Raw genomic sequence first — 24,249 nt, 5'->3', positions numbered from 1 at the left:
ATCCAACCTGCCACCTGGTTTTTTATGGCCAGAGAGTTAAGATTGGGTGTTACATATTTAAATGGTTGGGGTAAAAATGGTTAATATTTCATGATACATTAAGATTATATGAAACTTGTATTTTGGTGTCCATAAAGCTTAGTGGAACACAAGCATACCCATTTTTAAAATAATATATATCTTTAAAGTTTAATTTTTTAGTAATCTCTACACCAATGTGGGGCTCGAACTCACAACCCCAAAGTCAAGGATTGTATGCTCTTCTGACTGAACCAGCCAGGTGCCCCTACCCATTCATTTTTATACTGTGCAATGTGATATAGAATTATACAATGGCAGAGTGGTTGTGACAGACTGTCTAGCCCATAAAGCCTAAAATAGTCACTATTTGATCCTTTACAGAAAAAGCTTGCTGACCCTGGTTTACACTATGCTCAACTCAGGTCCATCGTGAAAACAGTTGTTAATACTGGACAAATTGTTTTAAATCTGTCAAGAGTTTTGTTTTGTTTTGTTTAAACTTGCTCTTCTTTTAAGAAATGCACTTTAATGGGCAGATCCTAAATCATATACTGGAATGAGAAGAGTCACAATAATGAGAAGCTGAGATGCCTGCACAAAATTGAAAAAAGGCTGTTTTCATTGCGGACAAAGTCGCTTACTTGGAAATACTATGTCCTCTGGCAGGCCTGAGTCTTACCTAAGCCTGAGACTATGGGTGATGGAAAAACCAATGCCCCCTCCCTCCTGGGCTTTAGAGAAGTTGGGGGCGTAACGGGGGGCATTTGGATGGGGACTAGGAGGCAGGCCTTGCTCCCAGTGGTGCTAGGCCAGAGACCACCAGGAGGAGACCCCCTATGAGGGGACTCTCAGCAATTTGTCCTTTCCCCATTGCATGTGTTTTGACTCTTCACCCTTGTCCCCTAGGGGTTAACAGACTGCAAGGGTTTGGATTTCAGTTTTTCTATTTACTAGTTTTGTAACTTTGTAACTTTGTCACACAGCAATAACTAACCTACATACTCTTTCAACAATGCCTTTGAATAGGCGTTTATCCAGTTGTGTTTCCATTTTTGTAAGAGCTTCTGAATCAGTCTCCCTGCTTTATTAAAATGTCATGCCCTCCAATGTTCCTCCATGTTGATGTCAGAGTAATCTTTCTCAACTATTGTTTCTCCAATGTTTAACATCCTCCAAATACTCACCATTTTAATTAAGACAAAATTCCTACGTGATCTTTCTTCCTTCTTCTCTAGCTCCCATCCTGCCTTTGCAACCTATGCTCCAGTCATATGAAACCCCTTGCCAACATTGAGCAACCATGATCTTTGTGTACCTCTGTGTCTTTGCACATGTTCTTCCTTCTCCTTAAGACATCCTATCTTCTCTTCTTTTAAATCTGTGAAGACTCTCATCAAAAACCTTAGGGATTACCACCTCTAGGCTTTTCTTGAAAATCTCCATTCTTAGACTGAGTTTGATGCCCTTCTTTTGTATGTGCCTTTATCATACCACTTATACTAGGAATTGGGAGAAACACTTTTTTCAATTCTCCTAAGGTATATAGTTGGTACCATTCTAGAGGTATCAGAGAGAATTTATCATATACAATTTGTCTTAGGGCTTAGTTCCCTGCGGGGGGAGGATGGGCATTACCCTCATTAGAAGGGCTATTCTAAACCACAAATTCTTTCGAGTGCAAGGACTATCTTTATTAGTAGCATAGGGCCTGTTTGTGCTCATTCATTAAATGAGCTATGAATAGCTGTCTTCAAAGGAACTCAAAGGAAAAATACAGAAATAATCCAAAGAAGTTTTTAACTTCTGAGAATGAATGTCCAAATTTTCCAAGATGCAGTCTCTGCCACATCTTAACCAATTTATGGGTCCCATGGTATCTGGCACATAGTAAATAGCCAATCATTTGTGGACTTGTCTATGCCCTTCATTGTTTAAGTGATCTCCATCTTGAGCTGTACCCAAATAGGCTTTGCAGTTCCAACCTATTGACTAGGTTTGGAGTTCCAAAGCTGAGAACTACTCGTTTGAATGACCACATAGATAAAACTGTGAGGGTCTGTCAAATGCTTGTAATTTCATTTCTCTGATGAAACGTGATCATTAACCTATTATATGTTCACTTTGAAAATGGATGCACCGATATAAGACTAAGAAAACCTCTTATCATAAAAGTTTTAAGAAATGTGTAAAATATAAATACAGGAAAACTTTAAATCGGTATCCAACCAAACTTTTATTGGGGTTTTATTGCAATCTACTTTCGGCAATAAGGGGAAAGTAACCATAAGAACTCCGATCAGATTTTATTCAACAAAGCAGTTTTTCATGAATGCTTAAGGTCAGTGTATAGTCAGCTCAGCTTCCAGTATCAACTTGAGTACCTCGTTACGGAAATTTATGCCAGAATGACAACAGTAAGGCATTGCAAGATCCTAAATCATCTAAGATTAAACCATATTTTACATATAACTTTTAGGACAGAATACTAATACTCTACAATAAATAAGGATTTTTAGAATGTGTTGCTTAGCCCTTGTTGAACTAAATTCAATTATTAGCTTATTCTTTAAGTACTCCAGTTAATAAAGGTTTGATTGTACTTGAAGAACTCTGACTTTTCCAAAGATAAAAAATTAGTTCTTATTTGTTAGGACAAAAATTAAGCTTAAAAGCACATTCACACTTGTCCTTAAAAGCATGTTTACATCATATATGAAATAACTTCTCATGCCTGGAGATATGGTTTATATGGCAAAAAGTCATATGCAAAGAACAACTAGAGGGCAATCCTCCCAGCTCCACGTCCTCCAAAAAGCCACACTTGGCCTCAGTGTAAAAGTTATATTTTATTGCCATGCTACAAAATGTATGAAGTTGGCACTGATAGGGAAAAACAGAGAACAAAGGGTGGGAAGGGAAAGAGGGCAAAAGATGTTGTTACATGTATATAACAAGGTTTTAATCAACAGTGGTAAATTTTGCCAATATTAAAAATGCAAACCAAAATTTAAAATGCTGATATGAAACAGCATTAATATACAATTTATGCATAGTACAGTATCACTTATGTCTTTTATTAGAGAAATATGGAATGTTTATAAAAGAAATTAACCATAGGGGATAAAATTCCTATTTCATATACAATTTGGCAATGGTAGTCCCACTGTTAGACAATTTTTTATAAAAGAAAAAATTAAAAATCTAATAAGCTACCTTTATACAAAGTTGCTATATTTATGCCTTTACGTAGGAAAAAAACATTTATAATGCAAATTAGGACATACAATAATCTTACAATATTATACAATGTAATGAAAATAAAAACATAACACAAAATTTTTCCTTTATAAAATGTATATTTTGCATTTACTAATGCAAATGTGGCACACCGGTGACTACTGTACTATTAATACCAGTCTGTTTCCATGCTATTGTTGTCCAATTGTCATAGAATTGCAATTGTATCAATGCTACAAAAGAATTGTGTTATACCCCCAAAATATGAGGAAACAGGAATGGGGAATAGGGATGTGAAGAAGAAGGATAGATAGGGTGCTGGTTTGGGCAGAGTATATTGTAGTATGTTGTAAAATATCTGTTAATCTTTCAAGCCAAAAACATTTTCTATACATTCTGTAATTTCGTACCAATGCCTTTATTCAAATTTGGCAAAAATCAGAGAAAGGGTAATTAGTACCATATACCTCACATATCAGAAATATGAATAAGATGCCAATACATCAGTTACTTCTGAATGTTGTCTTTGATGGTATGTCTATTTCAAGGAGATATATATAGATATAGATATAGATATATATATGTATGTATATCCACACATACATACATATATATTTATACACACACACACTACACATTGCACAAAACAACTGGGCATTACGGATTACGAACTGCACAGGGGGAAGTGGGAAGTACTTTTTAGCTTGTTAAAACCTTTACCTTGAGGCAAAAATACGGTGGCACATTATTGGGAAATTATGAAAACATAAGGCCCCTGTCCCATTTTTAATAGAACATTATTGAGGTACATTTTTATATGTTGTGCCACAGATTTTTTTGAGGGGGAAGGAATAAACAAACACTAGCTTGACTTATAACATTGAACTGTGGGGTCAACATTAATATCTATAAAAACAAAGATTGCTTGGCAAATTTTCTTAAGTCCCAAATGTGATCTATTCTGGATATACTGGGAAGTGAAAAGCTTTTTGCTGAGTCTTCAAGAGTAAAGTGCATATCTCATCACTCCACAGCAGCAGTAAATAAAAGGAACTATTTGCCAATCTTCCTGGAGGGAGGGAAGGCACCATATTTTCATTTTTAAAAGAAGATGAAACTGGGAAATAAAACACATGAAGAAAAAACACAGGTAATACCCATATCAATTTCCAACCCCTGATCTGGGATAAAAAGCTGTTATCGCCTGTATGGATAAAAGAGGACTCTATCAGGGGGAGAGCATATAAACAATGAGTATATTTCCAAAACCAATAAGTGGGATCGTATGGTCTATCAAAGAACAGAATAGCTAAAATTAGGTATGTCTCAGAAAATCTGAAACTTATGGCCACAATTATATCCCAATAAAATATCTCGTTCTAAAATGTACCTAGTAACTGGTACATTCTTCCAGGACAGAGCTTAATGCCCATGGCTAGACTACTGCAAAGGACAAGTAGTGTTCCACATTACTTTTTATTAAATAGGAACACGGGTGATTTCCAGAGACATCTAGAAATAAACACCAGTTGTATACATCTTCCTAATACTCATAGTACCTAAAATCAAATTCTTAGCAGACAAATTGGTCCCATTTTCATTTTTAAAGCACACAGTATTTAAAGCATAAACTGCAATGATTATATCGGAGCTACCTAAAATATATAAAGACTAATTAGAATCTGGAAGGAAAAGGAAAATGATGAGGAAAAGAAAGAAAATAAAGTATCCAACCTCCAAAATGAATCAATAGGTCAGCCCTTTCATTTGGAGGCTCTGTCTTGCCTGCTTGTTTTGGAGAAAACCGCGTGTACTGGTTCCATTATTATTCTTATTCCTCGTTACAAAAACCAACACATAAATTTGGCACGATTAGCATTCTACTCAGAAGAAAGCATAAATGGAACAACATATTAAAAATGGAAACTGCACACCTATACCGCTATTCTCTTTTTAGAGAACAGTGAACACTTTAGTCAAGCACCAAGTTCACAGAAAAGAAAAGAAGAAAATTCTGCTATGCACATAAACCGATGGCACTGAAAATAACAGACACCTTTAATAATTTATTTTCTTTATAATGGTCCCACTCTATTATTCTGCTAATCCAGTCACTGTCCTATATAATTAGGTTATTTACTGATCAGGTTGGGTGCTATATGACTGAAACCTTTTCATGCTAAATTAACGTTAGTTACATCAGATAGATCCAAATCATGACCTCAAACGCCCTCATATTTAGAGAAAACAGTACCCTAACCTTTCCACTCTACCTTCTCTTGTCTTCTCTACTGTTTGAGAAACTGGAACATTCTGATTTTCTAAGAGTTAGGCATGTGGAGTCTCATCAGTTTATAGAAGCTTCAATTCGGTTTAAATCCTAAATTATGACACAATCTCATTGCTAGAAGACTTCCACTGTACCTGCTATGCTGGCAACAATGCTAACACTCTCCTGAAATCAAGGGATAATCAAAGACCCAGCTGTGAGAAAGGACAGCTGAGCCGAGGAGCACTACCGTGGGCAGAGTAAAACCGCAGCCGTGTGACGAGGGAATCACTGCTAAAGTGCGGGGGGGGGGGGGGGGGGGGGGGAGCGCCCACAGAGCAAACAGTACCATTAGGGAGCTCTGCGTGTTAAAAGTTGCTTCCTTTTTGTCTCAGCTGTTAAAGAGATCACCAATGGACGCAAGGGAAATTTCAAATCGAGCGAATGTTTTTATCAACTTGAAAAGTAAACAGCATATAAATAAATACTGGACAAGGGCAACCCTGTTATAGAATAACAGTAAGTTCCAAATGAACCTTCAAAACCACAATTTGACAAAAATGCAAACTAAACAATGAACACATAATCCAATTTCAAAACTATATACAAACTCAAACATTTTAAATTGAAAAAGACATCAAGCAACAAAATAAGACATCCCAAACACCAAAGGAAAAAAACCGAAGGTAAATGGCAACCTGATGTCACAGATGCCTCCAGAAAACAATGTTATGGTTAATAATCTATAGGAGAGAAACTTTCAAGAGATCGTGGTTCAGATTTCCAAAGTTTTTGGGTAAAGTGACCTGAGACTGATTCTTGAGTCTAGTGGAATTCTCATTAAGATATCTGGGCATGCCCTTCAAATGACATCATGAGATGAGTGAACAGAAAATCTTGACTCCTTCCTGCCCTTCAACACACCAAGAGCAAACCACATTCACGGACATAGGACTCTTTCTAGTAACGCAGAAGGCAAAGGAACTGACTGGTATATAAGGAGGTGTGGTACTTCTACTTCCTTTACATATGTTTTGGCTCAAGTCAAAAAGCCTACAATTAACGAAATAAAGGATTCCTCACGTTACATGCCGGAGGCCATATACCATGAATAGTGAATCTACAAATATTACTTTCAAAGCCTAGAGTTATCTGTTAGCAATGCACATTATCAAGAGGCTTTATAAAATGTCTTAAACGCCAACCATGACTTAGACATGAATGATGTGCGTACGTCCGGAATATTGATACAAATCAACCAGCATTGTCACTCACTTCAACTCTCATTTTAAATAGGCACTGTGAGAATGGGGGTGCTGCTGGACAGTAATGAGTAGTATATACTGAAATGAGTGTTCTTTAAGGAGTACCTGCTCTACATTAATTCCCTTTAGTTAAAGAAGCACAGGAAATATTCAGAAAAAAAAAATCTTATCAGTCTATAAAAGGAGTTAGTGTTTAGAAATGAAAATGAAGCACTCGCATCTTCATTTTTGAAAACTTCACAAAGGTGCAAACAAGGTAATGCTTTCCCGGCTCACATGGGCAGATCAGTACTATTATGTCTAGTCTTCCTAGATGTGCCATCGTCTCGTGGCAGTGCTTTCTGCAAACTTGACATAGCAGCAGTTCTCTCGATGTCGATCACAGCATACAGCTCTGTGCGCCTGGTAGGGGTCTGTGGAAGGGGAGTGGTAGGCGTTTTTGGAGTCTGAGGGTTGTCAGAGTCACTGCCACCTTCCAAGTCGACCTGTATGTAATTGAGCTGCCTGTGTTCTAAGCTTGGGCGCCTGATATCAAAGTTAAAGACCGTCGGCGTACAGTCCCGACGCCTGGAAAACTCTATTTTGTGAGCACTTGCCGGCACTGTTACATTCTCTGTATTTACATAGTTATGCATTGGATCTAGATTATTATGGTAGCCATTTAGAGATGGGGTCTTTGGTCCTAAATTGTCATCTTCATCCCTACTTAGCTTGCGGGCTTCCCAAACAGGAGGCAAAGATGGTAAATTTTCATAGTTTAATAATGCAGTTCTTCTCTGAGCTGAGTTGTTGATATTCTGGGTATCTGAGGTACTGCTGGATGTCAGACGACCTCTCCTGACCCCTGAGGCACTAGGGATAGATAACCCATTTATATTCTCATACACCAGTTTGTTCACAGAGGGTGCCTCTCTGCGCTCATCGCTGTCATACCCAGTGTCCCATTCCGTGCTGTTTGCACCACTCCCACCGACTTGGTCTCTTCCAAGTTGCTCCAGTTTCTCTTTTTCCATTAACTGCTTTTGAACAGGGGTTGGTCCTAAGACAAATTTGACTCCTTCAGGTTCGAGAAGAATCTGAGGGTCCCTGTCCTCAATACTACTTGGTTCTTCTTTTGGTGTGTTGCTTTCAGCATTAGAGATCCTCGCCTCCAATGGGACGTGCACGCTTGTGCGGTGTTTCCGCTCTTCCTGCACTCCTGTGGTGTTGACATAGGTATGGACCTAAAACAAGACAGGAAAGTGAATCAATAACTTGCTTAAAACAAGAACAAAAATCGGTGACTGTATCAGTTAAGTTTATCGATTAACTTTCTTGATATACTCTTCCTTCAAAGCTTTTGTATCCATTTTTCACTAATAAAAAGGTGGGGAGAGGGGAGGAATGTAGAAAGATCTTCCTCACTTGATAAAAAAAATACTCTAAAATAACACATCACATTGTACTTGATACATGAAAATCAGTCTGTTAAAAAAAAATCAGGAACAAATTGGGATTCTCGTTTTGATGTTGTTTTAGAAATTCTCATCAATGCATTAAAACATGATTCGGAAATAAGGAATAGTGGCGCCTGCGTGGCTCAGTTGGTTAAGCGTCTGACTTCAGTTCAGGTTATGATCTCGTGGTTCATGGGTTTGAGCCCCACATTGGGCTCCATGCTGATGGTGCACAGCCTGCTTGGGATTCTCTCTCTCCGTCCCTTCCCCGTGTGAGTGTACGCTCTCTCTCTCAAAATAAATAGACTTAAAAAGAAAAAAAGAAATACAGAATAACAAGTATTAAAAAGAAGAGACAAATTTATCATGATTTACAGACGCTGTGACTATAAAAAGAGCATCTACTGGATTTAATAAGAGTACTGTAAAATGCATAGATATAAAATAAATACCACCTGCTAAGAAATCATCACTATTTAGAAAAGGTCAATGGTATTGTGAGGGAACAACACAAAAACATTTGGGAGACTATACATAAAATGTGAAAAACTCAAAATTAAAATGCAAAACTGAGGGAAGTATAATTATAGTAAATAGCACAAGAATTCATTTACTATGTAAAGAACACAAAGAAATAGGTTTCAAAACAGTAAAAATCTCCTAATGATATGGAGATATACATATGGAGATATACAAAGACATACAAAGATATACAAAGATATGTATAACTAATTAATATAGAGACAATATTCAACCAAATACTTCATTTCTCAAATGAAATACTCTGGGAGTAATACTCTGGGATATTAAATAGCTTCATAAAAACCCTGACAACAAAATCTACCTTTCTGCTAGTAGTCCACTAATATAAAAAGCAGCAAAAATTCCAAAAGCATTGGAGGTTATTATAACAGGAACTGGCCATTAGTTATATTTGCCTTTATCCATAGACACATCCCTCCTGTGAGCCTAAAAACTACCGTAATGCTACGTTTCCCTCCAAGCTTGTAGATATTTGGCCTATGTCAGAAAATATATGCTGTTTCCTCTGACTCTTCACCACAAAAGTCACATGCAAACAGTGAAAGCTACAATTCAAATTGACTAAAATGTTCAAGTATTGGCGCAGCAACGCTCTAACCCCACACAATCTATTATCGCATCAGACAGTAGCGCACACTTACTTGCTCCTCAGCCACAAGCAAAGGATGAGTAGATTCTTCACCCACTGAAGGCAGGCGTGCACTTCCCACAGAAGGATGTCTGCTTGAAGGATGCGAGGAAGCATCTCCAAATGAGGGATATCTGGGATATCCATTAGGTAAATTCTGAGCAGCAAACCCTGGAGCTGAGTTTTTGTTTATTGGTTTAAGAAGGAAAGCAGGATATGGGGGGCAGGACAGACAGAATAAAAATGAATGAGAATCGAATAGGCCTGGAGAGAATTAAGCAAGGTGTTTCTGGTAAGATACAGCAGAAACCAGAGCACAAATAACACCCCCTTCCACTCCCAACTTTCCATTCACATTTTAGATAATATGGAACTTCTAATGTTTTCCTAATTAAAATATTTAAAATGTTTCTAATTATAGACGTAACAGTGTTTTAAAACTGATGACCATTATGCTTATGTTAGCCAATGGTGATCTCTAACATGGTACAGATTAAATAATCCATAATTCATAGTTTATAAATGTCTGTTATTCAAAATACAAGAGAAAAAACAGGTACTTACTTGTCGGTGTTCGAGGTGTTCTGGGGACTTCCAACTCTGTCTGATGATTATTCCTTTCTACAACTGGCTCTTCCACCACATTTATACTATTATTTTGCATAATCTCTTGCAACATGTTAAATAATTCTTCTGCACGAGCACACTTAAAGGCGAAGATTCCTACAAATACAAAATAGAAGGGAAAAATAGTAGCCACAGCTTTAAAAAAGATACAGGAGCACCTGTCAAAGAACAAAACTGTGAAGTTAAGTATTCTATGCACTAACAGCAAGAAAGGCCTTTTAAATAAATGTCTGATAAATTAATGACATTCTGTTTCAAAACATAAGCCCAAAAGGAAATTCACAGAATAATTTTCGTATGTCTAAGAGAGATGGCCCAAAACAAGGCAGACAAAAACAAGATTTGAACACTTACTTTAGACTGTTTCTTAACAGCAGGGGGAGCCCAAATCACCGTTATGGGCAGATGATCCTTTACCATTTGACCGTCCCTTACTTGGTGGTTTACGATCCTTACCTTGTTTAATTATTACAACAATTCTGTAAGGTAGGCATTAGCATACCTCTCTGATAGAGCAGAAACCTGATGTTTGACAGAAATTGTGTAACTTGTCCGAGGCCTTTCACACAGTAGGCAGCAAAAAAAACCAAACTATGTTCTCTTTGACTCCAAAGTTTAGGTTCTTTCCCCAAAAAGTAATAACAGTAAAGAAACATAGCCAATTTACTGCAACTAATCATATGCTGAAAATCTTAAAGTTAAGGGGCGCCTGGGTGGCGCAGTCGGTTGAGCGTCCGACTTCAGCCAGGTCACGATCTCACGGTCCATGAGTTCGAGCCCCGCGTCAGGCTCTGGGCTGACGGCTCAGAGCCTGGAGCCTGTTTCCGATTCTGTGTCTCCCTCTCTCTCTGCCCCTCTCCCGTTCATGCTCTGTCTCTCTCTGTCCCAAAAATAAATAAACGTTGAAAAAAAAAATTAAAAAAAAAAAAGTTAATAATAAAAGTCAAAATTCTGGACACAGAGAATATGCTTAATGAATGCCTGATAAATGAATACATAGCTTATTATATCTCTGAACAATCCACTTCCTTGGGGGAATTTTTTTTCTGACAGGAGAGAAGTAAAGTATTAATGTAAACATTATATACAGGATAAATGAAAGAACAATTTTCAAATGTGAAAATGTTTCTAGAAAAACAAAATTAAAGGCTCTACCTACCTTGTCCAGTTTGACACCTTCGACCACTTTCAAAAGAAAAGAGATTTGAATCATAGCCATAGCGCCGCAGGCAGAGGTAGTGCCATTTTACTGAATCACGTTTGCGAGTGTATAAAATCAGTTCTGTGTCTGTAAGTTCCATAATGCCAGAACCTAACTCATTCCCATCATCATCCACATTAATGACCTAAAAAAAGAAAGTTCAATTAGTGCTAACCTGATGCTCCCACTTGACGGTCATACACACATTTCACCAATTTGTCGGCAAAATGCACTATTGTTGATTGGTTCAGTTATTCGCTCTTTTGTTAGCTCATTCATCAACCAATGTGTTTTCAGGGCACGAACTATGTAGCAATGTAAGATCTGCTTCTATCCACAAGCGACTCACATTCCCAGTGAGAATATAAGATATACAAACATGAAATCAACAATACAAAGCTGTATAGGAGTAGTAGACTAATGGGTGCAACAGAGGTTGCAAAAGACAGCAACTGTGGCCTAGGGTTGCTGGAGAAGTCTTCACCAAAGAGGAGGAGGGACTTCAGCTGGGCCTCAGGAGAGAGCTGGTGGGTCAGGGCGCGTAGGGCATATCCTGACGATACAGTGCGACGGCACAAAGAAGGTATGTTTCAGAGAGACCAAGACAAGACTGGCACAGAGTTCATGGAAGGGAAAGCCTTGCACTGCTGAGTTTCTGAAAATGGCCAGACAGGTAACACTTCAGGAGAACTGTCTATATTCCTGGGGTAGGCAGAGCGCTTTGCACATGCTTTTCCCATTTAATCCTCGTAACAATCCTAAACTGCAGGTAATACGATTTTCTCCACTGTACTGTACACAAACGGAACAAACCTGCCCAAGGTCACAAAGCTACAAAGCCACAGGGTTTCAACTTACACCTAGGTTTGTGTGATCCAGAGGCTATGACTTACAACAACTTGAGGTCAGACTACGAGAGACACTAAATGGCTGTGAATAGGTAAGAAATGGAACATTTATGCTCTAGGTAACAGAACACCATGGAAGTTTTAGGATGATGAAAGAGTAAGATCAATATGATGTCAACTGCAGGATGGATCACAAAGGTGACGGACTCAAGGGTAGAGTCCAGCTAAGAAATTATCCAGGCACATGAAGCAATGACTGGGATGTGGTGACCAGACTGAAGAGGCACCTATAAAATGGCATTTAAAAAAGTATTTCTAGAACTGTATGGCTAATTGGATACTCAGGACCAAAGGAAAAGTAAAAGAGGATTCCACACTGTCAGTAAGAACATACTGTCACCATTTGTTAAAACAAGAAAAGGCAGAGTGGACACAAAGAGAAATAAAAGGGTCCAGAGAGAAAAGTAAGGAAGTAAGATATATTAAGCGAAGAAAAAGAACATCCAAGTAGGCAGTGAGAGATGTAACTCAACCAGTTTTACTAACCTTAAACTTGTTCCGATGGTTATCTGGGACAGTGTCTTTATCTGGACAGCTACAACAGCTACCCATGGCTTCTTCAGAAGACCATGTGAGCGCTACATGAAAGATAATTTGGAAAAAATTATTAAATGTAGGATATAAAAATCGTAAAACAGAAAAAGACTTTAGAAACCATCTAACACAGGGGCACCCAGGTGGCTCACTCGGTTATGCACTGGACTCTTGATTTCACTTCAGGTCCTGATCTCACAGCTTGTGGGTTCCAGACCCTGCGACGGACTCTTCGCTGACAACATGGAGCCCGATAGGGATTCTCTCTCTCCCTCTTGCTCTGCCCCTCCCCCACTCACTCTCTGTCTCTAAAAATAAATGAACTTAAAAAAAAAAAGAAAGAAAGAAACCACCTAACACAAGTCCTGCATTATTTTGATGAGGAAAATTAAGCCCAAGAAGGTATAGGGCTAAGCTAGATTTCACACATTCAGCTGCTGAATTTTGCTCAGTGATAATGAGAATAGTTGCATGAGGTAGACTTCACAGAAATCTCAAATTTCCAGTTTAATTTGCAAAGGTCTGCCTATTTTTAAATTACCTTAACAAAAACCAATTTAAGGTCTTATCTCATATGTAACACTATTTAAATGAAGTCATTTATGGAATTAACCCTTTATGGTTTGTCAGGAATTTCATGTCTTTCTTTTAATAAATTTCTAAAGGGATGTTGGACTTCTAGGTTGGCAGGTATTTTGATTCTTATTATTCACTGTAGTATCCTTTATGTACCTAACCAGGCCAAAGCTGACTGGTAAATAAGATACAAAAACAAATGTGGAACAGTTCATTAAGAGAGAAAGACAACCCAAAAATCAAGCGGTAACTTAGCACAGAGAATATTGGCAAACTGATACAGCATGTCTGTGTAATCCTGCTTTCCCACACAAAGTCAGAGATAGTAGGTTATAGGTGACATTAAGTGTTCAAGAACACTGCAAATGAACAAAGATAAAATTCAAAACACTACTTACAAACGAGGGAAAGAATCAGAACGAATGTGATAATATTTGAAAAAGTGGAAGGAAAGGAAGCACAAAAAGCTACTAAATATTCAAAAACATAAACCTGGTAAAACTGGTTTAAAATTCTTCAGTCGTTCTTCATTATCTTCAGGAAAAAAATTTGCAGCTTGTCCGCATGACATGAGGTTCTTCACAATCTCATCCCTGGCCGCAGATCTAGTCTGAACTCTCCTTGTCTCTGCTTCAAGCCCTACCCAGTCATACTAAACAGTCCCCAGAGCAGCTTGTCCCCTCACACCCTTCCACGCTGCTCCTTTCCTTTCTCAAGATCCAATCAGAATACAGTGATTCAGGGAGGCTTCGCTGATTCTAAGCAAACTGGGAGGGTTACACTTTTTATGTATCCCCCAAGGCACCCTGGGCTTCCCAGTATCACAGCATTTTCACACTGTTTATTTAAGTATTATTCTCCCTGCTCCCCCACCCCCCACCCCCCACCCCCCACCCCGTAAGCTCCTTCCTAAGCAGAGACAGACCTTATCCAGTTTTTGCATTCCCCATGCCCTAACACACCACCTAGCACCACAGAGCGGGGAGCTCTAAGTCTCTTGGGAGCTGAATGAATTGAACTGTACTAAATAAAGGTAAAAAAGGCTGGCAGGTATAAGTATGAGGCAGATGAAAAAGTATATTAGTGTACAAACCAAAAGAAGCGATAAATTAAATAGTAAAGTTAAGACTCATGTTTGGTAGTTTGCTCCAGGTAATATGCCAGCTAAATATCATGGCATAAAGATGATTAAGTCACAGGGGCACCTGAGTGGCTCAGTCAGGTAAGTATCCAATTCTTGATCTTGGCTCAGGTCATGATCTCACGGTTCGTGAGTTTGAGCCCTGCATTAGGCTTTGTGCTGACAGCATGGAGCCTGCTTGGGATTCTCTCTCTCTCTCTCTCTCTCTCTCTCTCTCTCTCCCACTCTCTCTGCCCCTCCTCAGCTCCCATTCTCTCTTAAAATACATAAAACAAACATTCACAACAACAAAAAAAGATGATTAAGTCACAGTATGTACTTCTGAAAAGTCATGGGTCTAAAGGGAGAGACAGAGATGTAAATAGATAATGCATTATGTTTAAACCTTATATTAGAATCTGAGAAGAGTTCTGTGGGCACACTAAAGGGAGCAAATAACTTTCTGGGTTAACAGAGCAGGAAGCACCATTTGAACTGGTACTTCAAAAGGTGAGCAGAAACAGTGTGCTGGACACAGAACAGAAATAGGTAGTTGAGACAGATAAAAGAGTACAAAGGTCAAGGTCATGAAAGATCATGAAAGGTGATCTTGCATTCAGGAGAAAGTGAGGTGTCCAATACAACTAGAATACAGGCAGGCTGTAACAAGAGCAGGGGCCAAACCATATAAAGCGTCCTGAACAATGAGGTAGGATCTGGGACTCCAACTAGCTAGACGTCCTTCAGTGTCCTCACAGTCACACGGACATGACTCTATCATGGCATTTATCATATTCTATTGTACTGTTTATCTGTCTCAACATTCACTTCACTGTAATTTCCCTAAAGATAGGAGCCTTCTCTAAGCACTAAGCATATCACCTGACATAGCACATGGTTCATCAATATTTACTTTTTAAAAATTAATGCAACTGGAGACACCTGGGTGACTCAGTTGGTTAAGTGCCTGACTCTTAATTTCGGCTCAGGTCATGATCTCATGGGTTTGTGAGATCGAGCCCCACATCAGGCTCTGCAATGACAGCTTGGAGCCTGCTTGGGATTCTCTCTTCCTCTCACCCTACTCTTCTCCCACTCTCTCTCTCTCTCTTTCTTAAAATAAACAAACATGGAAAAATTAATACAGGCGTACCTTGGGGATACTGCAGGTTTGGTTCCAGACCACAGTAAAAAAGCAAGTATTGCAATAAAGCAAGTGAAATCAACTTTTTGGTTTCCAGTGCATATAAAAGTTATGTTTAGGGGCACCTGGGGGGCTCAGTCCATTAAACCTCCAACTCTTGATTTCGGCTCAAGTCATGATCTCATGGTTTGTGAGACTGAGCCCCATGTCGGGCTCTGTACTGATGACACAGAGCCTGCTTGGGATTCTGTCTCTCTCTCTCTCTCCCTCTCTCTCTCTCTCTCTCTGTACTTCCCCTGCTCGTTCTTTCTTTCTCTCTCAAAATAAATAAACCTTTAAAAAAAAAGTTATGTTTACACTATATGACAGTCCATTAAATGTGTAGTAGTGTGTCCAACAAAACAATGTACTTTAATTAAAAAAGACTTCCTGCTAAAAATGCTAACCATCATTTAAGCTCTTCAGTGAGTCATCATCACCGATCTCAGATTATCATAATAAATACAATAATAAAAGAGTTTTAACTATTGTGAGAATTACCAAAATGTGACACAGAGACACAAAGTGAGCAAACGCTGTTGGGAAAATGGCATTGATAGGCTTGTTCAAAGCAAGAGTGTCACAAATCTTCAATTCATAAAAATCACAGTATCTGGAAAGCACAATAAAGCAAAGCACAATAAAACAAGGTATGCCTGAAAATATTTAATAAATTATATGATGAGAAAGAGGCAAAAGAATATTTAAAACATTTTTTTAAAGTAGAGGGATAATTGACAGAAACAAAGTCTTTTTAAAATTATACATCTATCCTTACCAATGACCTGCTCATGAATATAAAGAGCTAAAAGATTACTATAGTGTGGCTTCTGCCTCAAAACATTCAAAGGAGTGTTTTTAAACAATTCCTCAAATGAAATAAAAAATCATCCCTCTTTTTTGTTGTTGTTGTTATTGTTTTGTTTTAAAGATTTTTAAATATCTTTCTAAGTAATCTCTACACCCAACTTGGGGCTCAAACCTACAAGCCTGAGATCAAAAGTCGCACGCTCCACCAGCTGGCCCACTAGACGCCCCTAGAAAATCATTCTTCTATTTGCCACCTTCATGGGCTACCTGTTAAGGCAGCACATCCCGTGCGATCAGGGACATTTGAATGGCGGTGCAAACTACTTAGAAACTCTATCCACACTGAGTGTTTCAATTCGGCACAACAACAATTAATGAAAAGCCTAGTATGTGACACAAAAGCCTCGTGTGCCATGCTAAAGAGAATGGATTTCATCCTACACATGATGGAAACACAGTAAAGAATGGGAAGCAGGAAAGCGAGTTGCTCATGACTTCATTTTAAATATATCCACCTGCAGAATAAATTGAAGTGGCAGTTCAGTTCAGAGAAGAAAAACCAGTTAGGGAATATTGAGAAATGAAATATGCTACAGACCTAAAACCAGTGCAGCAGTAGTAGGGAGACACAAGAGATGAATTTTTAAAATATTTAGGAAGGCAAGTGAGCAGCACGAAGTGGCTGGCTAGGCATATGGGAAGGAAGAGCAGCTTCCAGTGTGGCAGATGAAGGGGGCTGGTTCCATTACCTGAGACAGAAAAAAGCATGGTAGTTTTCAAGTGGAAGTGATGGTGGTTAGCTCAGTTTTAGCCATGTTGAGATGCTAGAGAACAACCAAATGGAGATATGCAACAGAGAGTTAAATACACGAGTATAGATTTGAGGAAGGGGTAAAATATTCATACACACAGAATATGTGAAGCTGTAAAACAGAAAACACTGCCCAAGGATAGTATCGAGAGTGGTCTACAGTTAAAATTCTGGGGGATACAAATGTAGAAATACTGGAGTAGAAGTAAGCGAGTGAAGGAGGAAAAAAAAAAAAAACCAGAATCGTACAAACTGAAAAAAGAAAGTGTCAAGAAGGAGGGTTCCATCATGGGAGACTGGTAGAGGCGGAAACCAAACTGAAGTGAACAAATAGAAGATAAGGAAGTAGCCCCCCAGAGAACAGAAACTGCTCTTTCCCGAACAGGTTCAGAAAGGGAAGGGCAGAGCGTGACAGTGTAGACAGACATGGTTTCAAAAGAAAACATGCTGCTTGAGTTATTTGTTTTCAGATGACATAGATTTACACAGGTTTGTAATCAGTAGGTCAAGAAAGGTTAAAATTTTTAGGAAAAAAAAAACCAAAGGAAAAAAATGAGTTATATGGTAGATCAAGACAGACAGGGAGACTGGAGAAGAGGAGTTCCAGGGCTCAGAATGAGAAGTCTGCCCACAGAAGTAGGACTGCCTTGTCCTGAGGAGAGAGGGAAGAAAATAAGAATGGGTGGGACCCAGCAGAAAAACTGAAGTAGGTAACACCTATCATCCTAAATTCCCTTTGTAAAATAGAAAGCAAGTTTGCAGAATGAGGGACTTGAGGCAAACGGTAGCATTATTCACCAGGGGGCTACCCACGAAAGGTAGCAGGATTATTCAGTAGGCTGCACTCAGAGTTCAGCAGAGGTTGGAGAGGAAGATGGCACTGTTTTTGCAGCAGTGCTCAGCCGTCCAGAGGGCAGATGGTTCCGGCGACCCAGGCTCAGAGGGTAAGAGGACAAGGAAACTAGAGGATACTGGCAATAAGGGGGTTTGAAGTGATGGAACATCAGGTCCGGTCGGGAAAGAAGTAAAAAAAGAAGAGGGCTGATGAAATGGAAAAACCAGAGGCAAAAAGGAACAGGAGGCCTCCGTAAGGTTAAAGAAAAGGCTCAGTCTGAGTGAGAGACTAGACAGCTGGAGCAACGGGAGGTTGTGGTCAATCTTCCAACACAGAAGGAGACTTTTTAGTGTGGAGCTCTCTTGCACATCTCTGACTCCTCCTCCAGAATCACAAACTCCTAGGCAAGGGGAAAGACAAGATACCAGATATTCTGCATTTATGACCACCAGATTAATATTTGGAGACCACATCTGAGTTATGTAAGACTTAATAATGTGCACTAAAACTGTAAATACTTGATAAGAAACCGTATGATTTCACCATCTTACCCAACCAAATTCATAACTCAGCAAAAACCTATATAGACTAACTATGCTCACTCAAGAAAGTAGCTGAAATTACATTCAAGAACAAAAGATAGCTACCGTTTGGGAAGATTGGTATTGCACCAAGTTGCCTGAATATTTTTATTTTTATTTTTATTTTTTAATGTTTATTTATTTGGGGGGGCGGTGCATGCAGAGAAAGAAGGAGACACAGAATCTGAAACAGGATCCAGGCTCTGAGCTGTCAGCACAGAGTCCAACACAGGGCTCCGGGCTCAAAGTCACAAACCGTGAGATCATGACCTGAGGCAAAGTCAGATGCTCAACTGACTGAGCCACTGAGGCGCCCCTGATTATTTTAAATTTGTAAACATTGGCTTAGTTTAATTAAAGCCACTTGTCCTTATTCTTTGGAGGGGACAGCAACTCAGGCCACAATGTGACTACATTCAAGAAAACAATTAAAATATCCTGTTTAATTTGTGGGGGAAAAAAAGAAAATATAATTTGTGAACTTAATGTTTTTCTTTTTTTTTTAAGATAAACCTCAACTTACCTAGATCTAGCCATTAATATTCTTAGCCTCTTCTGCAGCATCAGGAGTTTAATCATTCTTCAAAATACCATGTTTTCTTTGTTTGGTGACTTAACCTAGAAACAGAAAAAAGGCAAGAATTTATTTCTCTTAAAGCAATGATTTTCCTTATAAGACTTCCAGTAGCACTGTTAGTTCAGTTAATCTATTTAAATAAACTCAAAAGTATAAAAATCTGATAAATATAGATCTATTTTTAAAATTAAAATGACATGTACATGTTACCATTCACACAGCCTTTTCAAAGGAAGAAGTAAACATGCTATACAGTCTAAGTTCTATAATGTTTGGATATCAGAACCTTCATAAGTCATTGACTGGCTTCTCCACTACAGCTATGACACTGGACAACTCACTTCTCTATACTTATCTCCTCAGCCATAAAATGAGAGGTCAGACTAAACCACCTCCGACGTTCCTTTCCAACTCTAAAACCCCATTTCATCCTGTGGCAGGCTAATTCTCCACTTCCAGTCACTTTTCTTAAACTTTTCTGGCACTCCTCCCAAAGAGCAGACTTGAGAGTCCACTTGCTGTACCTTCCTAGTCTACAAGACCCCTCCAGAACCAAATCAGAGGAGTCAGTCATTAGGACTGTCATTAGTCAAGTCAGTCATTAGTCGGTCATTAGAACAAGCATGTCATAGAGTCACAGGATAATGGTGTAACTTATAGCAATAAATTACAATTTAAAGTTTCAAGAGATTCCAGCATACTTTTGGGAAATTTCTGGTCAATCAATTCCCTTTTTATAACACAGAAAAATATCAAACTTAAACATGGGCACTAACATTTACTGAATAACTACACTGTATCAGGCATTAGGGGTTTTGCAAATAGTCTCATTTTAATCTATATATTAACTAGAGTTAACAAATGACTGATTCCCAAAATGAACATTTCCAGGTATACCTGGCCGGCTCAGTCTGTTGGGCGTTTGATTCTTGATATGGCTCAGGTTATGATCCCAGGGTCACGGTCACAGGATTGAGCCCTGCATCGGGCTCTGCACTGAGCGTGGAGCCTACTTAAGATTCATTGTCTTTCTCTCTCTCTCTCTCAGGGCACCTGACTGGCTCAGTGGATTAAGTGTCTAACTTTGGCCCAGGTCATGATCTGGCAGTTTGTGGGTTTGAGCCCTGTGTTCGGCCCTGTGCTGACAGCTCAGAGCCTGGAGCCTGCTTCAGATTCTGTGTCTCCCCCTCTCTTTGCGCCTCCCCCACTCACACTCTATCTCTCTCAAAAATAAACATTAAAAAAAAAAGATTCTCTCTCTCTCTCTCCCTCCCCCTCCCCCTCCCCCCACTCTCTAAGAAGATAAAAATTAGATAAATAAAATAAATTTAAGAAACTACAAAATGAACATTTCTAAATCATGAATCCACATGCAAACAAAATTTTCAATTTTGGACTTCGAACCTATATACAAAATCAGCAGTTCAGCCAGGTGTGTTTGTGCCCCTCATAAGCTGCTGCTACAGCCCATGTTAGAGCGGGCGGCTACCCAGTGCCTCTGCTTTAGCACACCCTTCTTTTCTCCAGGAGATTATCATGCTTTTTGGCTTATAAAATTATGTGGCTAATCCCAACACAAATCATTGCTCTTACAAGAATACACATTGTTTGTTCATCTCTCTCTCCTGAGAGATGTCAGCTAATTAACTCAGGAAAATCTCTCTTCTCATAGATTCCACTTACAAGCATCTCACAACCTCCTTTCTGAAATAAGTTTAATTATAGTAAATATGACTAACAGAAGTGACAGTGACCCTTCTATAACCCTATACCAAGGAATAATCTTAAGTCTTGAAATAAAATATATCAAAGAATCAGTGTACCAACCTATAAGGCTCTAGAAAATATTGAAAAGCATCCAACAAAATCTATGAAAACTTTTTATTCTGTCCTACCTTCAGTCCTCTTTTTTTTTCTTTTCTTAATTTTTTTTTATTTGAGTAAAAGACACATAACATAAAATTGATTATCCTATCTATTTTTAAGTGCACAGTTTAGGAGAGTTAGATATATTCAATATTGTTGTGCAACCAATATCTAGACCTTCTTCATCTTAAAAGATCGAAACTCTGTACCCATTAAATAGCTCATTTCCCCTCCCAACGAATGCTGGCAACCACCATTCTACTTTCTGTTTTTATGAGTTTGACTACTTTAGGTACTGTATATAAATGAGATCATAGTATTTATCTTTTTTGTGCGTGCCTTATTTCACTAGGCATGATGTCCTTAAAGCTTATCCATGCTGTAACAGGTGTCACAGTTTCCTTTTAAAGCTGGAACAATATTCCACTACACACACACACACACACACACACACACACACACACACACACACACCAGATTTTGCTTATCCATTCATCTATTGATGGACATTTATCCACCTTTTAGCTACTGTGAATAATGCAGCTGCTAATGTGAATGTACAAATATCTTTGAGACTGTGCTTTCAATTCAATGCTGCTGATCACATGGTAATTCTATTTTTTATTTTGTGAGGAACTGCCATTCTGTTTTCCTCAGCAGCTGTACCACTGATGTTCCCACGAGTATGCCTAAGAGTTCCAATTTCTCCACATCCTCACCAACATGTTTTCTGTTTTTGTTTGTTGGTATTAGCCATCCTAATGGGTATGAGATGTTATCTCCATGTAGTTTTGATTTGCATTTCCTTAATAATTAGTGATCTTGAGCATCTTTTTATGTGCTTAGTAATCATTCATATATCTTCTTTGGTGAAATGTCTATACAAGTCCTTGGCCTATTTTTGAGTTGGTATGTTTTTTAGTTTTGGACTCTAAAAATTTTTTTTAAGTTTACTGATTTTGAGAGAGAGACAGAGAGAGTGAGCAGGGGAGGGGCAGAGGGAGAGGGAGACAGAGAATCCCAGGCAGGCTCCGTGCTGTCAGTATGGAGCCTCATGTGGGGCTTGAACTCATGAACCATGAGATCATGACCTGAGCCGAAGCCAAGAATCGGATGCTTAACCAACTGAGCCACCCAGGCGCCTGCCCCTGTTCCGGACTTTTAGAAGTTCTCTATATATTTTGCATATTAATCTCTTATCAAATATATGGTTTGCAAATATTTCCCCCCATTCCGTGGGTTGCCATTTTCAGTCTGTTGAATAGTGTCTTTTCATGTACAAAATTTTTTATTTTTCGTGAAGTCCAATTTGTCTATTTTTGCCTTTGTTGCCTATGCTTCTGGTGTCATACCCAAGAAAGCAGTGCCAGATCCAATGTCGTGAAGCTTTTGTTTAATGTTTTTTTTTCTAAGAACTATATTGTTTTATGTTATATTTAGGTCTTTGATCCTTTTTGAGTTAATTTTCGTATGGGTGTTAGGTGAGGGTACAAGTTCATTCTTTTGCATATGGATATCCAGTTTCCCGAGCACCATGTTTTGAAAAGATTGTCCTTTCCCCATTGAATGGTATTGGCACTTTTGTCAAAACTTAGTTGACCATGTATGTGAGGGTTTGTTTCTGGATTCTCTATTCTATTCCACTGGTCTATCAGTCTGTCTTTATGTCAATACCATACTGTTTGATTACTGTAGCTATGTAATAAGTTTTGAAATCTGGAAGTGTGAGTCGCCCTGTTTTGCCTTTTTAAAAATACTTTAAAAAAATGTTTATTTATTTTGAGAAAGAGAAAAAGAGAGTGCGAGCAGGGGGACTGAGACAAAGAGAGAAGAGAGGGAATCCTAAGTAGGCTCTGTGCGTCAGCGCAGATCCAATGTGGGGTTCGATCCCACAAACCACGAGATCGTGACCCGAGCTTTAAAATCAAGAGTTGAATGCTTAACCAACTGAGCCACCCAAGTGCCCCCTGTTCTTTTTTCAAAAAAATGTTTTGGCTATTTGGGGTCCCCTGAGATTCTATATAAATTTTAGGGTGGGTTTTTCTATTTTTTGAAAAAAAAAAAAAAACACCACTGGATTTTGATAGGGGTTGCACTGAATCTGCAGCTCTCTTTGAGAAGCACTCACATTTTAACAATATTACATCTTCTAATCCATGAACACAGGTGTGTTTAGTTATGTCTTCCTTAATGTCTTTCAGCAATGTTTTGTAGATTTTATTGTACAAGTCTTTCACCACCTTGGTTAACTTAATTCGTAAGTATTTTATTGATGCTACTGTAAATGGAACTGTTTTTGTAATTTCCATTCAGATTGTTCACTGCTAGTATACAGAAATGTAACTATTTTTTGCATATTGACTTTGTATCCTAGTATTTTGCTGAATTTGTTTATTAGTCCTAAAAAATTTTTGTGTGTGGAATCTTTCAATACATATGAGATCATATCATCTGCAAACAGATAGTTTTACTTCTTCCTTTCCAATTTGGATGCCTTCTATTTCTCTTTCTTGCCTAACTGCTCTGGCTAGAACTTCCAGTACTATGTTGAATAAAAGTGGTGAAAGCAGGCATCCTTGACTTGTTCCAATCTTAGAGGAAAGTCTTATAGTCTTTCAGTACTGAGTATGATGTTCACTGTGTGTTTTTAGAGGTGGCTTTTGTCATGTTGAGGTAGTTTCCTTCTATTCCTCATTTTTTAAATTTTTCTATGATGAAAAAATATTGAATTTTGTCAAATGCTTGTTCTGCATCAGTTGAGATGATCATGTGGTTTTTTCCCTTCACGTCATTAATATGATACACTATAATGATTGATTTTTCTATGTTGTACCACTCTTGCATTCCAAGAATAAATCTCACTTTGTCATGTGGGATTTAATATGTTTCTGATTTACATATTAAATGTATGCTTGTATTTGCTAGTATTTTGGGGAGGATTTTTGCATCAATGTTCATAAGGGATATTGGGGGGCACTTGGCTGACTGACTCAGGCAGTGGAGCATGCGACTCGATCTTGGGGTTGTGAGTCCAAGCCCCATGCTGGGTGTAGAGATTACTTAAAAATAAAATCTGTAAAAAAAAAAAAAAAGGATCTTGGTCTGTAGTTTTCAGTGTCTTTGTCTGGGTTTGGCATCAGGGTAATGCTGTCCTCATGGAATGTATTAAGAGGTGTTCCCTCTTCAGTTTTTTGGAAAAGTTTGAGAAGGACTAATGTTAA

General features: G+C 38.5%; 1 protein-coding gene across 2 annotated transcripts in view; it reads right to left on the bottom strand.

Moving 5' to 3' along the window:
• Positions 1-2,235: 2,235 nt before the first annotated feature.
• The window catches only part of FRS2 (fibroblast growth factor receptor substrate 2), a 112,742-nt gene continuing 90,728 nt past the window's right edge, over positions 2,236-24,249 (bottom strand). For both annotated transcript variants that reach the window (XM_023257227.2, XM_023257228.2), the window contains 6 exons: positions 19,109-19,203; positions 12,622-12,713; positions 11,186-11,372; positions 9,964-10,122; positions 9,413-9,576; positions 2,236-8,015 (listed from right to left, as the gene is read on the bottom strand). In XM_023257227.2, coding sequence (XP_023112995.1) covers positions 7,065-8,015; positions 9,413-9,576; positions 9,964-10,122; positions 11,186-11,372; positions 12,622-12,687 — 1,527 coding nt within the window. In that variant the 5' untranslated portion in view covers positions 12,688-12,713; positions 19,109-19,203 and the 3' untranslated portion in view covers positions 2,236-7,064. The remainder of the gene's footprint in view (positions 8,016-9,412; positions 9,577-9,963; positions 10,123-11,185; positions 11,373-12,621; positions 12,714-19,108; positions 19,204-24,249) is intronic.

Source organism: Felis catus, chromosome B4, assembly GCF_018350175.1.
Source record: "Felis catus isolate Fca126 chromosome B4, F.catus_Fca126_mat1.0, whole genome shotgun sequence".
Lineage (NCBI taxonomy): Eukaryota > Metazoa > Chordata > Mammalia > Carnivora > Felidae > Felis > Felis catus.
This window is presented reverse-complemented; position numbering and strand designations above follow the sequence as displayed.